General features: G+C 53.4%; 1 protein-coding gene across 1 annotated transcript in view; it reads right to left on the bottom strand.

Annotated features, from left to right (window-relative positions):
- Window positions 1-906: 906 nt before the first annotated feature.
- Window positions 907-12,642, bottom strand: part of Grik3 (glutamate ionotropic receptor kainate type subunit 3) — a 217,307-nt gene continuing 205,571 nt past the window's right edge. Inside the window, 3 exon segments of the mRNA XM_028885450.2 lie at window positions 907-3,494; window positions 5,862-6,112; window positions 6,487-6,709. Coding sequence (XP_028741283.1) covers window positions 3,300-3,494; window positions 5,862-6,112; window positions 6,487-6,709 — 669 coding nt within the window. The 3' untranslated portion in view covers window positions 907-3,299.

Below are 12,642 nucleotides of genomic sequence, written 5' to 3'. Positions count from 1 at the left end.
CTCTTCCATTCAGGGCTGGTCTATAGGATCAGACAGAGACAACCAGCCGGCACCTGCTTAGGTATACCCCCATTTGCTCCATCCAAACCGGTTTTGGTGTTTCCCATGGTTCCCCAGTGCCTCTGTGTGCTCCAGCCCCAGCTCTGTGCACCCCTTAGGGGGTCGGGACAGGTTTCCACTTGATCTCCCTCCTTCTTGACTTCCATCCCTACCCTGGGAGAGACACAGCGCAGTTGGGCAGAGTGGTCTCCAGGGTGCTTGGCACTGGGCACTGGTCTCTAGGACAAACACAGGGCTTCAGCCAGAGGGCAGGCGTTAGCCACACTTCTGGACGTAAGGCTCGAGCGGAAGGGGAGATCCTTCAGCGTGCCTCCCCTCTTACCCCTAGGAGTCTATAAACCAACCCAGTGCCTCCACCCTCACGCGTCATTCCATCCTTCATGAACACCCTTCCCACCATGTCCCGTTCCTTTTCCCATCACAGTCTACGTATGTGCATAGCCTCAGAAGAACATGACACGTCTGCCGTGTCATGCACAAAAGCACATGTGTGATATGAACACGGATGTGGGTGTGTGTTATAAAACTGTACTGGACAACATAGGACAGGGGTAATGAATACAGCGGAAGAGAACAGACTGGAGAAGGGTTTCGTTAGATTCCTGACAGCAGGGTTGGTTTAAAAAAAAAAAAAGAAAGGAAGAAAGAAAAGAAAAAGGGGATGTTTTCCTCTCAACAGGATACTACGAACAGCAAAGGGGTCACCAGTTGAGCTCCTGAAGTCCCTGCGCACTTTCCCACGGAGCCTCAGGAGAGCTGTGGCAGGTGATCCCTCCTACAATAGACATGCAAACAAACCCTGGTGTCCTGCCTGACTGATTGCTCTGCTGCCTCAACTCATGATGGGAACTGGAATTTAGGTACACGTCTGCACATGCATGGGTATGAGCAAGCACACACACACACACACACACACACACACACACACACACACACACTCCATTTTCATACGACTCCTCCTGCACAGCACACATCCACCCACAGGGCACAGCAGTCTCGTCTGACCTTCCCTGCTGTCTTCAGGGCACACAAGCCCACACACCTGTGTGTGTGTGTGTGTGTGTGTGTGTACGCACACACTCATACAAGGACCTCTGATGACATGGCTTCTCCTTTTACATATATTTGGCTATGCTGCAGGTTGTATCCTGCTTCCCATCCTCTGTCATTCAGTACACAGATGTGTGCATATGTGTGTGTGCGCATGACTGTATGTGCACACACACACACACACAAATTCATGAACACTTGCATCCATCCATATATTCATCAGAACCCCATCTCAACATGGCTTCTCCTGTTTTTACATAGATGAGGCTCCGTTGCTGGTCCTGATTGGGTTCCTTCCTCCCCATTTCACTCATGTATACACACACACACACACACACACACACACACACACACACACGTCCCAAAGGAGGCCCCTATTATTGCCTGCTATGGACTATGTTATATATCCATCATATCTGTCCTTCATCATCAGCCCCCCCCAAACGCATACATACAAAGTCAAACACACAGACATGTGCATGCTCCTCCTTCCTGCCAGCATGGCTTTTCCTATCATCGCATGCACTGGGCTTGGCTGCCAGTCTCTCCTCGCTCCCTCCAGTGCAGCCAGAGCTCCCGAGAACCAGCGTGACGGGATTCATCACCCACGCCAGTGTGGAAGGGTGCTCGACTGAAGGGGTTCCTTCACCTCTGCCGAGAGGGCTCTTGAGATCTAGATGTAGCTCATCCAGGCCTGGCAGCACCAGGAAAGTGGGGGAGTGTGGGACTAGAGTCCCCCAGTTCTCAGCCCATGTTGCCCACCCTGGTCCCTCATCAGAGACCAACTTCCACCCTTAGCTGTGGGGGCCCTGATGGCCCTGTCATGCTCTCTGTAAGGACACTTTTTGCCTAACCCCTCACAGCTGAATCTTTCCTAAGACTTTGATAGTTTCAAACCTCCAGAGTGGGAACCACAGGTCATCTGCTCACCCCTTTGGCTGTCCCCTCCCTGGCTTCTCCTCTGCTTCTTCTCTTCTCCCCCAAATCCCCCCAGACCATAGCTGCCCCAGAAAAGAGACTAGGGGCCAGGATGGCCTTGTATCTCTGTGTTGGGTCTTTGGTTAATTTTCCAGGAGGCAGCTTCTCCCTCCCCAGCCTGGGGACCTCAGGAGGTCTCATATTCCACCTGAAAGCTTTCTTTCTCTAGGGGGCTCTTTAGATTGGGCATGCCCAGAAGGTTCTTCAGGTCCCCTCTGGCTCCTCCCACCTACCCCAAAGTTTGTCTGCGCAGGGGGGGCACCAACCCCTCTTTTGCCCATCAGTTGAGGCTGCTCTTCTCTTTTCGGGATGACAGAAGGAGGCCAAATTCAAATGAGCAGGGACAGGGACTCGCCAATGAGTAGACGGTGGAAAACCCAGGGTTCCTGAATGCTGGCTTGTTTACCCGCCAAGTCGGTCTATTAGATCAAGGGCCTTTGGGATTTTCATAGTATCCGTTTTTCTTCGGCTGACCTTCCCATGCCAATTGAGTCTTTGGACACTCCTTATGAGAGAGGGTGTCTTCTCTTCTCTGTTTCAGAAGTGGAGAAGAATTTGCCGTGGTTGCTACCTCATTCACGTTCTCGGAGACCGCAGCCTCTCTGTCTGTGTGCTCTTCTTCTCCCATACCAAACTCCTCCTTCCCACACTGCTTTCCATGTTGTCAAGGGGCTGCTGTGGGTGAAGCCAGGTGGAGAAGACCGGACCCAGGTGAACAGCCCTTAAAGGCTGAAGCCTTGCTTCTGTTCATGGATGGATGGATGGTGCCTTTGGGCTCCCACTGGCAGCCTCATTAGAATATCCTTAAGGTGTTCAAAGTTGGAGTCTCTGCTCTCATGGCTGCGTGCTAGAAGGTCCCAGGCTTGCGGGAAAGGAAGAGAGTATAAGAGCTATCTTCTGAGGCCTCGCAGAGCCCTGGCAGAAATACCTGGCTATGGAGAAGAGAGGGGTGGCGAGTGGGAGCCTGAGAGGCATGTGCTTCCGCTGGCCTTCACAGCTTTAGAAAGCCACAGAAAAGACAAGAGGAGATGAAGCCCAAGCAGCTGGCCTAGGGCCCACTGGTTTCCTGGTAGGTAAGAGCTGACGGTCCACAGCTGGATGCAGGCAAGCAGCTCCATTCCCAAGGCCAGCATGAGATGAGGATGTCCCTTCCGGTCTCCTTTGCTTTCCTCTGCGTGGACCAGGCCTGACGTCCCCGCTGTACCCACGGTCTAGGGGAAGACAGGGGCTAGCGAAGTGCTGCAGCTCATGCTATCCTTGCCTGGAAGCCTGCGGTCGTTAAATGTGTGCATGTTGATGACCGCGTCCGTCTTGACCATCATCGGAGGCTGCGGCTTGTGCTTGAGACGGCGCTGGCAGGTGAGGGAGAAGCGGATCTCATCGGCCACTGTGCTGCAGAAGGAGCGCTGGGGAGGGGGGGGACAAGGGGCAGAGTGAGACAGATCCTCTCCTCCTCCTGACCCTGCACCGAGGTCACCAACCTCTTGAGCCCCAGAAAGATGCCTGGGAAAGTTCTCAGGAGACAAGGGGGGAGGGGCAGGTGGTTATCACTTCTCTGTTTCACAGAGGAGCCCACAGCACCCCAAATGCCATATGCACAGAGCTCAAGGGGCTTTTAAGAACCGGTTGGGAGATCCCCTCAACTCTAAGGTTTTGTTCCCATGAATCCAATAGTAGGCGTGGCCTGGAGTTAGGGCTGCAGAAACCCTTGAGACACACATGGAGAACCCATCTTGATGGGTCTTCCAACTGCCGCCTCCTGTTCAGGAGTCCAGCCTGTGTCTAAGGTGGGTACTCAGTGAATAGGTCCCTTTAAGGGCCTTCTGCGCATGGTCCCCGCAGCTAGCCAGAGGGACAGCAGGAGTGTGCCATTCCCACAGGTATCTACTGGCAGTGGCTTCTGAAACCAACTACTGGAGGTGGCCCTGGACGTAGACGGTGCACAGTGGGGCAGGCTGATGGCCCAACTCAGCAAGGCTATGGGGCATCAGCACCAGGAGGAGGCACACAGGCTGTGGCACCGGGGAGGTCCCCCACCTTTCCCGCTCTATGTAGAACATTGTTCTCTCCAGCCGGTCTTTCTGCATCCCACAAGTATTTCCTACACACAAGGCTGCATGCTGGGAATTAGCACAGAACAATGGTAAAGCCGGTGAGAACTTGACCAGGGACCCGCGGTCTAGCAATGGGATGGGAACAGACAACAAGCATATGAATAAGGAAATCCTCCAGCCAGTCATGCCCGATCTTAAGAGGCCAAAGCCGTGATGTGGAAGAGGGAAATATGGGGCGTGGAGACTAGGGAAGGCTATTTAAGGAGGTGACGAGTTTAAATCTAATGGGCAGAGGAAGCCCAAGTACTTCGGGCAGTGCCCTCCAGGTAAGTGGACATGTGCAAAGGTCCTGAGGCAGAAACATGTCGGTGTGTCATGGACTCAAAAGGGGTCATGTGTGAGGGAAAGCAAAGGACAGGGGTGGGAAAGAGCAGGTCTGAGAGGTGAGCCAGGGCCAGGTCCTGTATGTTTTTTAGTGAAAGTCAGAATTTACTTCATTCTTAACAGGAACACTTAAAAACCCTGGCAGGTGTTCTTTTTTGAAATTTAATGTTTAACTGTTCCCTGTTAAACATTTGGTATTTCCTCAGTGGTTTTTTTTGTGTGTGTGGCTCACACTTAGATAAACATCCTTGTGAGCAAAACAATCCATAATCTTGACCATGTCACACAACTAGTCAATTGCACAGCTGATTTCCAGTGGGGCGGTCGTCTGGGATGCTACCTTTTCAGGCTTCTCTAAGGCCGTGGCTAACTCACACAAGCCAGGGCAGTCTCTCCCTTCTCTCAGTTGATTTAGGCTTGCTGATTGTTAAACAACTCCAGTTCATTTTGATGGATCTATCAGACCCTGATTGTAATGGGCCCTCCACATGTGACCCAGCGGCAGGCTCCTGTCAGCCGCACTGGGCTTGGATGCTTTTGAACTTCCGCCGGAGAGGCGATTCCCCAGCCCAGAAGCTCTTGGCTCAGGTGCACGCTTAAATCACCCCGTGGGCCTTCTGCAGACTCTAGAGCTGGGCTCTACCACGGGCCAATTAAACAGAGTCTCTGGGAGTGAGGCCAGGGTATTAGCACTTAAAACTCTCTCTCCATGCTTCTAATTTGCCACGGGACCCAGGGCTCCTGCCCCGACCACGCTTGAATTAATCAGGCAGGAGAAGACTAGCTACACTATTTGCACACTCGGGCCATCCCTCAGAACTTTTCTTTTTTTAAACTTTTCATTATGGAAATTTCCCAATATATGCGAAAGTAGAGGGTGCAATATAATGAATCCCCGTGCCTCTGCCACCCAGCTTCAACAATTACCCTGGGGGTTTAGGAAGCTGACATGGTTTGAATTAAGTTTGAAACAGGGCACTCACTGACTGCCAGGGAGCTTGCAGAAGGGGATGGAGAAATGTGGTGGGCAGGAAACACTGGAGGTTGGAAAGTCAACCTGGAGGGCAGGCTAACGTGGAGAGGCCAGGTAGATGAGAGGCGTGGAGGCTTCCAGGCCAGGCAAAAGGGAAGGTGGGGGCATCAGTGTGGAGGCTGCTTTGACAGCACACTGGCTGGGGATGGAGTGGAGCAGGGGTTGACGGGAAAACATGGCTGGATTGTGATGGTGGTCAGGACCGTGAGATGAGACAGCGCATGCCCTTAGGAGGGAGAAACCAGTTTAATCTTGCCCTTGCCTTCCTTCCCTGTCCAACGTAGCCTCCGCCAGGGCCTCACCTGCTCCCGCTCCGCTGTCTTGCGGAGTTTGTATATAAACTCGCCCACTGCCACCAACACGGACAGGACCAAGCCGGCAGCCAGGACGATGAAGATGCCGCCGATCTTCTGGATGCCCAGGGCGCTGGCCTCCTTGTTCTCCTCCTCGGGGCACCCGCTGCCTCGCCACCACTTCTCCTTCATGATGTGAAGCTTGTCCTCTTCCTGCAGCTGCAGAATGGCGATGGTGATTTTGTCCCGGTAGGGGGAGCCTGTGGAGGGAGCGGGGGTTTGTCAGTGAGGGCCGCCAACCAGAGCCAGCCGCCATGACTGTGCCTCTGCCAACTTAAAACAAGGGTTCCTCTCACTGAGGCCAGCCTCCAAGACCAGGTAAGGTATCTTGGTTAGGAGGCCTTGCTCACTGGGCATGGGTCCTCTGGCCCCAGGAGGCCCTGAGTATGTGGGTATACCAATGGGGACAGGGCAAAGGGAGGCTGTCCCAGCTCTCACTGCTCAAGGATAGGGCTAACCAAGCCAGGGGTGTGGCTCCATCCCTCTGCTCCTGTGTGTGTGTGTTAACAGGAGGGGGAGGGGCTTGAGGACCTCTGTCCGCGCCACACCCCTCTCCCTGGGCCCCCCTGCTCACCCATGGGTGTGCCGATGCCATAGCCCTTGGAGTCAATGAGGCCACCGATCTGGGTGAGGTTGCAGTTCCTCTGTGTGATGTACTCGATGGTAGTGGACTCCATGAGCAAAGCGTAGTCGGCTGTGAGTGTTCGCTGGATCCCCTCCTCGTTGTTTTTTACCAGTGCCGAGGGCTTGCTGCTCATGAAGGCCCACATCTTCTCGAAGGTGGAGATCTTGGATTTCTGGGTGGCAAGGGATGGGAATGTTGGCACCAAAGTTACGGAGCATGCCCCTCCCCCGAGTGCTCCGCTCCCTTTGCTCACTCAGCATGGTTCCAGTTATCCAACTCGGGGGTGGGTCTACTTTGCAGGGCCCGGGAGCACCACCCATTGCATGGGTATAGAGACTGAGGCCCTGGGAGGCGAGGTGCGGAAGTGCACCGTTGGAGGGTCCTAAAGCTGAGGTTCAGACTCTGGCCCACTTCCTGGTAAACCTGCATTTTAGCCAGAGCACACACCGTCTTTAGAATTAATTAATTTTCCCACGTGTTAGCCGAGGATGACTTGAACCTTCTGATCCTCCTGCCTCGGCTTTCCAAGCGCTGGGACTACAGGTGTGTGCCACCGCCTCTGGTTTCTGTGGTGCTGGGGGTTGAGCAGGCTTCACGTGTATGAGGCAGGCACTCTACCAACCTAGCTGCAGTACCACCCAGCTCCAGGACTGACTTCTTCGAGAGGAGTTTTCCCCAGCGTTTGATAGGCAATTAACAAGTAGAGGTCTTGTTCTAAGGGCCCTAGCTGCATTCACTCATGGGTCCCTCACTGAAATCACAGTAGGTGTTAACTAGTCCCATTTTGCAGATGGGGACGCTGAGGCACTGTTACGTAATTCACCCAAGGCTGTCCAGAGACTAGATGGCAGAGCCAGGCAGGCTCCACATCCAGACCCTCTGGAGACAAGCCTACCCATACAGCGGCATTGTATCCCAGGAACCACTAGGGGGCACGCATGAAGGCAAAGCCCCCCCCTTTCATATTCTGTGTCAGGGGAGGACTTAAGCATGGTTCCGGTCTGTTCTTCTCAGTACTGAGAGAGGCTCAGTGGGAATTGCAGGTGGAGAGAACAGTGAGGCTCCGGAAGTAGTGGTCTGCAGGTCCCTGTGACTGCGCCATGCCTGAGACCAAAGGCATTGAGCAGGATGGGCAGGCTGATGCTGGGCTGCTGTGTCTGCCCCGGAGATTCAAGGGGTCCTTGGGACCAGGAGAGAGGAGAGAGGGCTGAGCATGAGCGTCCCCTTCTGTCTGGGCATGCTAGGTGTTCATGACCCTTCCTGGGAACTTAATGTGTGCCAGCTGCCTGGTCCCAACAGAGACCGGCCCTGCCTCGGTCCCAGGGGGAGAGGTGGCTCTGAGAGCCCCATTGTATCGGCTGTTTCCAAGTCTGGCTGTGGCTTTCTGTGATGTCAGCCTGTCTGATTGGCACCCAGCCCAGCTCTGGTTCACGTGACAACATGGGTGCACTCCCACAGGCTGGCACAGGCTTGGGGGGAAGGGCAGGGAATCAGGCCATGCCTGCCAGAAGGGGGCAGGGAGCCCGAGGGGAATGTGTACTTTCTTCTCTCTGGGTGCTTCTTGGCTCTGGCCAGGGATGGGCCCTCTGAAACTGGCTGCCGAAGTCCACAGCACGCCCCCAGGGGAGGAGGCCATGGCACAGGAGAGGGCATCGGAGGAGTAGGCAGGAGCCTTTGGACTCCATCTTAGATGGAGTCAACTGAGTGCTACAGGGCATGAAACTCTTCACAGAGTAGTCGTTCCCTCGCCTGCAACCTCACTTGCCTCAAAGCCAACGCACACAGGGCTCGGACGCACTGACTCTCGGGGCTTCACCCAGCTGCTCTTGCCCGCAGCCATCCCTGCTCTCTGCGGCTTCCCCCTCCAAAGCCTTTGCCTTCTGCCCGCCTCTGCAGCTTGCCAGTCGTCTTTCCACCTCAGCTCATCCCCAAGTGCGCCCCCCCTCCCGCTAACACCTCTTCCCTCCACCAGACTCTCATCGCTGGCTTTGCTCTGCTCCAGATGTTTCTCATTTTCCAGATAATTTCTGATATGCAGATTCTCCTCTGTCAGCCTCTCTTGGCCCCTCTTGCCTGCTCTGCACACCTCTTCCCTGGGCGCTGCACATGAGCCCCATTTCCTGGCAGACACATCCTAGTTCTGTCTCTTCCTCCTCCTAAGTGTGGACTGGCCCTCTCGGCTTGCTTTTGTGCCACTCTCTGGAAGGGCTGGAATGCCACGCCTGAGCGAATGACTTTGTCTTCATCTCCCCATGCGTTCCTCAGCTCTTCTCCCAGGTGGTGGTGTTGGTATTGTCTCACTATGAATTACCTTAAGAAGAGGTCCCCATGGCAGAGGACAGCACCTGGCCAACTCTTAGTAAAACAGTACTTCTCTTGCTCAGTCCGACAATCCCAGAGGAACTGAGCATGTGCACATGCCTTGAGCTTAGAAGCCATGCCTCAGAGTGACTGCAGTCTTGGATGATAGCTGGATCACAGCCCTCTGGGAGCTTAGAACCAGAGAACTCTCAAAGCCCCACTGGGTCCTTGACCACAAGCCACCAAGCAACAGATTTTGTTTTAAGACAGAAGTTTGGGGTAATTTGTCGAGCACTGGATAACTAACACACTCTCACACACGTGCTCCCGAGAGCTGTACTGTTCCTGATCCAGCTGCTTGTACAGACAATCATGAACTCCAGCTCTTCCTGTGATCAAATCGTCCAAGTCCAACCACCTTCACTTTGCCAGACGCGCTGCTCCCCAGACTCGATGGCATTCTGATCTAACTGCTGTTCTCCCTCCCAAGACTCCAGCTCCTCAGCTGCGTTATACTTCTGCCTCCTGCTCCCCAAATTCTGTTTTCTACAGAGGTGGGAACCAGGGTTGGATGAGGCACCAAGACTCTCTTTTACCTCCTGATGAGTTCATCATCAATCCATGCATACATCCATTCATCCAACAATCTATCCATGCACCCACCCATGCATGCATGTACCCTTTAGTCCAGCCACCTAGCAGTCCATCTATCTATCCACTCCACTAATCCACTCATGCATGTATCCACCCCTTTCCTCTTCTCATTGACCATCTGCTCATTTTCCTACCCCACACTACCATCCTCCTCATCCGACCCGTAACCACTTTATTCCTCTGTTCTTTTTACTTATGTCCATCTATCCTTCCTCCTCCCCATCTACCCATTAGCCACCCAGCCGCTCTTCCCCTCTCACCCATCATATCCACTTACTCGCCCATGCAACTAGTCATCTATAGCTTCTTGGTCTTGGCAAGAATGACCAGTGAACCTTTCTGTCAGCCTCCCCTCCTCCCCATGCCTAATACCTTTCTGTCTCAGCTCCACCTTGCACCCTCTACCCTCCCATTCCTCCTACCCACAGGCCTCTCTCTGCCTGACAACAACAGAGATGCTTTTCCTGGATCATAGTCTAAGGCAGGGGTTCAGTTGAGCCTGGAGGGTGGACTGAGGGAGACAGGCTCTGAGGAGACACACAGAGATCACCGGTGGGTGAGGGGACAAGGAAGGGTACCAGGGAGTACGGACAAGTCAAGATGGGAGAGGACACAAAGCAGAAGCCGCTGTGACATGCCTTTCCAGAGTCCCACCTTCCAGTTCCAGGGCTCCAAACTCAGTGTCTTTTGGCTTGTTGTCACGTGAGTACACACCCTGCTTCCCTTGGATGTCCCCCACCATCCTTGACCCAGACCTTGGGCCCCATTGTCAAATACACCTGCTCACTGTCTCTCCCCATTATGTTTTTTTATCCTCGAACAGTTCAGAGATTCTGGAGCACATCCCCAACCCCTGACACATCCACCATAGAAAGAAGCAAAGCCCTCCTCACCAGAGGCCCGAGTTCCCACTACCTAGCCGAGCTGTAGTCCACCTCCCTTGGGAGTGGAGTCCCGCGTACGGATGGCTCCGGAGTCATCTGCTGTCCTGGTTCTGGTGGGAACCTTAATAAGGGCTACAGCAAAGCCGGTCACCTAAATCAATTAATGGAATCGTTTGGAGCAGCCAACACAGGGCGATCTGCCAGGATGAAGATGCTTTTTATATCAGGAAAAATTGGCAAGAAAGGGAGTTCCAGGCTCACGACTCTCCATTTCAGCCTCCTCAAAGAAGTGAATTGATTTTCCCCAACCGAAGACACTTAATCTTGAGAATTTAACATTTCTGTACAAGGGAATGTAGATGGGGCTATATATGCATATATAAACACATATCTATCAGCTTTGAACGCAACTAAATCTCAGGGAAAGTGTGCAGAGAGGCAGCTGCGGCGTGGCTCCATGTGAGACTTCGGTTATTTTCCATTCTGGAGAAGAGACCTTTTCCCAGATTAATTAGCTTGCCTATCCCAGGATGGGGGGGGGGAGGCATCTTTGGCCCCATCAGAACCATGTCCTGGAGCAGTTAATCACACCTCCTGGTTTATTCCTGTGGGCACCAGGAGGTGCCTCCGAGTGCCCAGCCTCTGTTATCACAGTCCCAAGAGAGCCTGTAGCTTTCCTTTCAGAGGGACTCTGGGGAGTAGGGCAGAAGGTGGAGAGGGGAGACCACAGAGGGGCCGGCTCCTCTGCCTGGACCCTGGTGTCACAGCTCAAATGACAGCTCCTCCCATCACATCCCCCCTCCCAGCCTCACCTCCCACGTCTGTCAAATGGGCCTCTGAGGATGCCTACTGCACCTGGCTACCATCCCAGTCAGCAGAGGAAAGGCATGGGGGCACTAATGAGCACAGGAGCCTGACCGGAAGGAAGGCTCTCCATGTGGCCTGCACCGATGCTCAATTCTCCGTAAAGCCTAGTTTTCCCACTTAGAAAGAGGAAGTCATCTTCATAGTGCAGGGCAGTTACAGGAAAGAAATGACACCAAACGGAGGGGGAGGGACTGCGGGGGTTGGCTCAGTTGGGAAAGTGCTCACCTTGCAAACACAAGGTCCCAAGTTTGACGTCCAGAGACCAGTAAGAAAAAAAAAAAAAAAAAAAAAAGTCGGGCATGGCGGCATGCGGCTTATTATAATCTCAGCACCAGGGGATCAGAGATCGGTGGATCCTGGAGCTCACTGGTCTCAGACTAGCCTACTGGCAAGTTCCAGGCCAGCAAGAGACCCTGTCTCAAAATGAAATGGATGGAGCCTTAGGAAGAATCTGTCTGAGGTGCGCCTGCACACACACACACACACACACACACACACACACACACACACACACATGCGTGGACATTTGTGCACATGCACTCAGGTCCCCCCACCTCTCTCTCTCTCTCTCTCTCTCTCTCTCTCTCTCTCTCTCTCTCTCTCTCTCACACACACACACACACACACACACACACACACACACACACACACAACTCAGGTGCTGACAGGGTCAACCCTAGTATGGGAAATGGCACGAGACTGGAAGCCAGAGCCAGCCATTGCCTCGTGCTCCAGGAGCTGCTCTGCAGGAGAGCCGGCTTGGAGATGCCAGATCGTTCACATTTCCAAGAGACTGGAGTTGTGAATGTTTCAAATGCAAAAGTCTCTAGATTTCAAAATGCCGACAACCAGCTTAAAAAAAAATATTTCTGCATCAAAGCAAGCAACGGATGGCCCCGGAATCATGTCTATAGGGCAGACGGGCCTGTACCACCAGTTTGCATCAGTAAATAAGGCTACTCAGCATCATGGGACGTCTCCTGTAGCACAGAAACCCTTCTAAGCTCAACTAGGAATCCCCCTAGTTAATCATCTCAGTAACTCTGTAATGTTGACGACATCACACCCAGTTCACAGAAGGGAAAACTGAGGCCCAGGGAGTTCTTCGGAAGCTTAGGCATCTTCAGTGACTTCCCTATCTATCACCCTGAACCTGGCCCATACCTGCTGCTGTCTTTCTGCAAAGTCCTTCTAGGATCCCTTCTTTTTGTTTTGGAGACAGGGTCTCACAATGTAGCCCTCACTGTCCTGAAACTCATCATGTAGACCAGGCTAAGCCTGAACTTACAGAGATCTGCCTGTCTCTGCCTCCCCAGGGATAGAATCCTTTGGTTTTAGGAGCTGACTCCCAGTTTCCTCTGTTGTATGTGCAAAAGCGCAGGTCATGATAAGAGGCAGT

Source organism: Peromyscus leucopus, chromosome 2 (assembly GCF_004664715.2).
Source record: "Peromyscus leucopus breed LL Stock chromosome 2, UCI_PerLeu_2.1, whole genome shotgun sequence".
Taxonomy (NCBI): domain Eukaryota; kingdom Metazoa; phylum Chordata; class Mammalia; order Rodentia; family Cricetidae; genus Peromyscus; species Peromyscus leucopus.
Note: the sequence above shows the minus strand (reverse complement) of the source record. Positions and strands in the feature narration are given on the sequence as shown.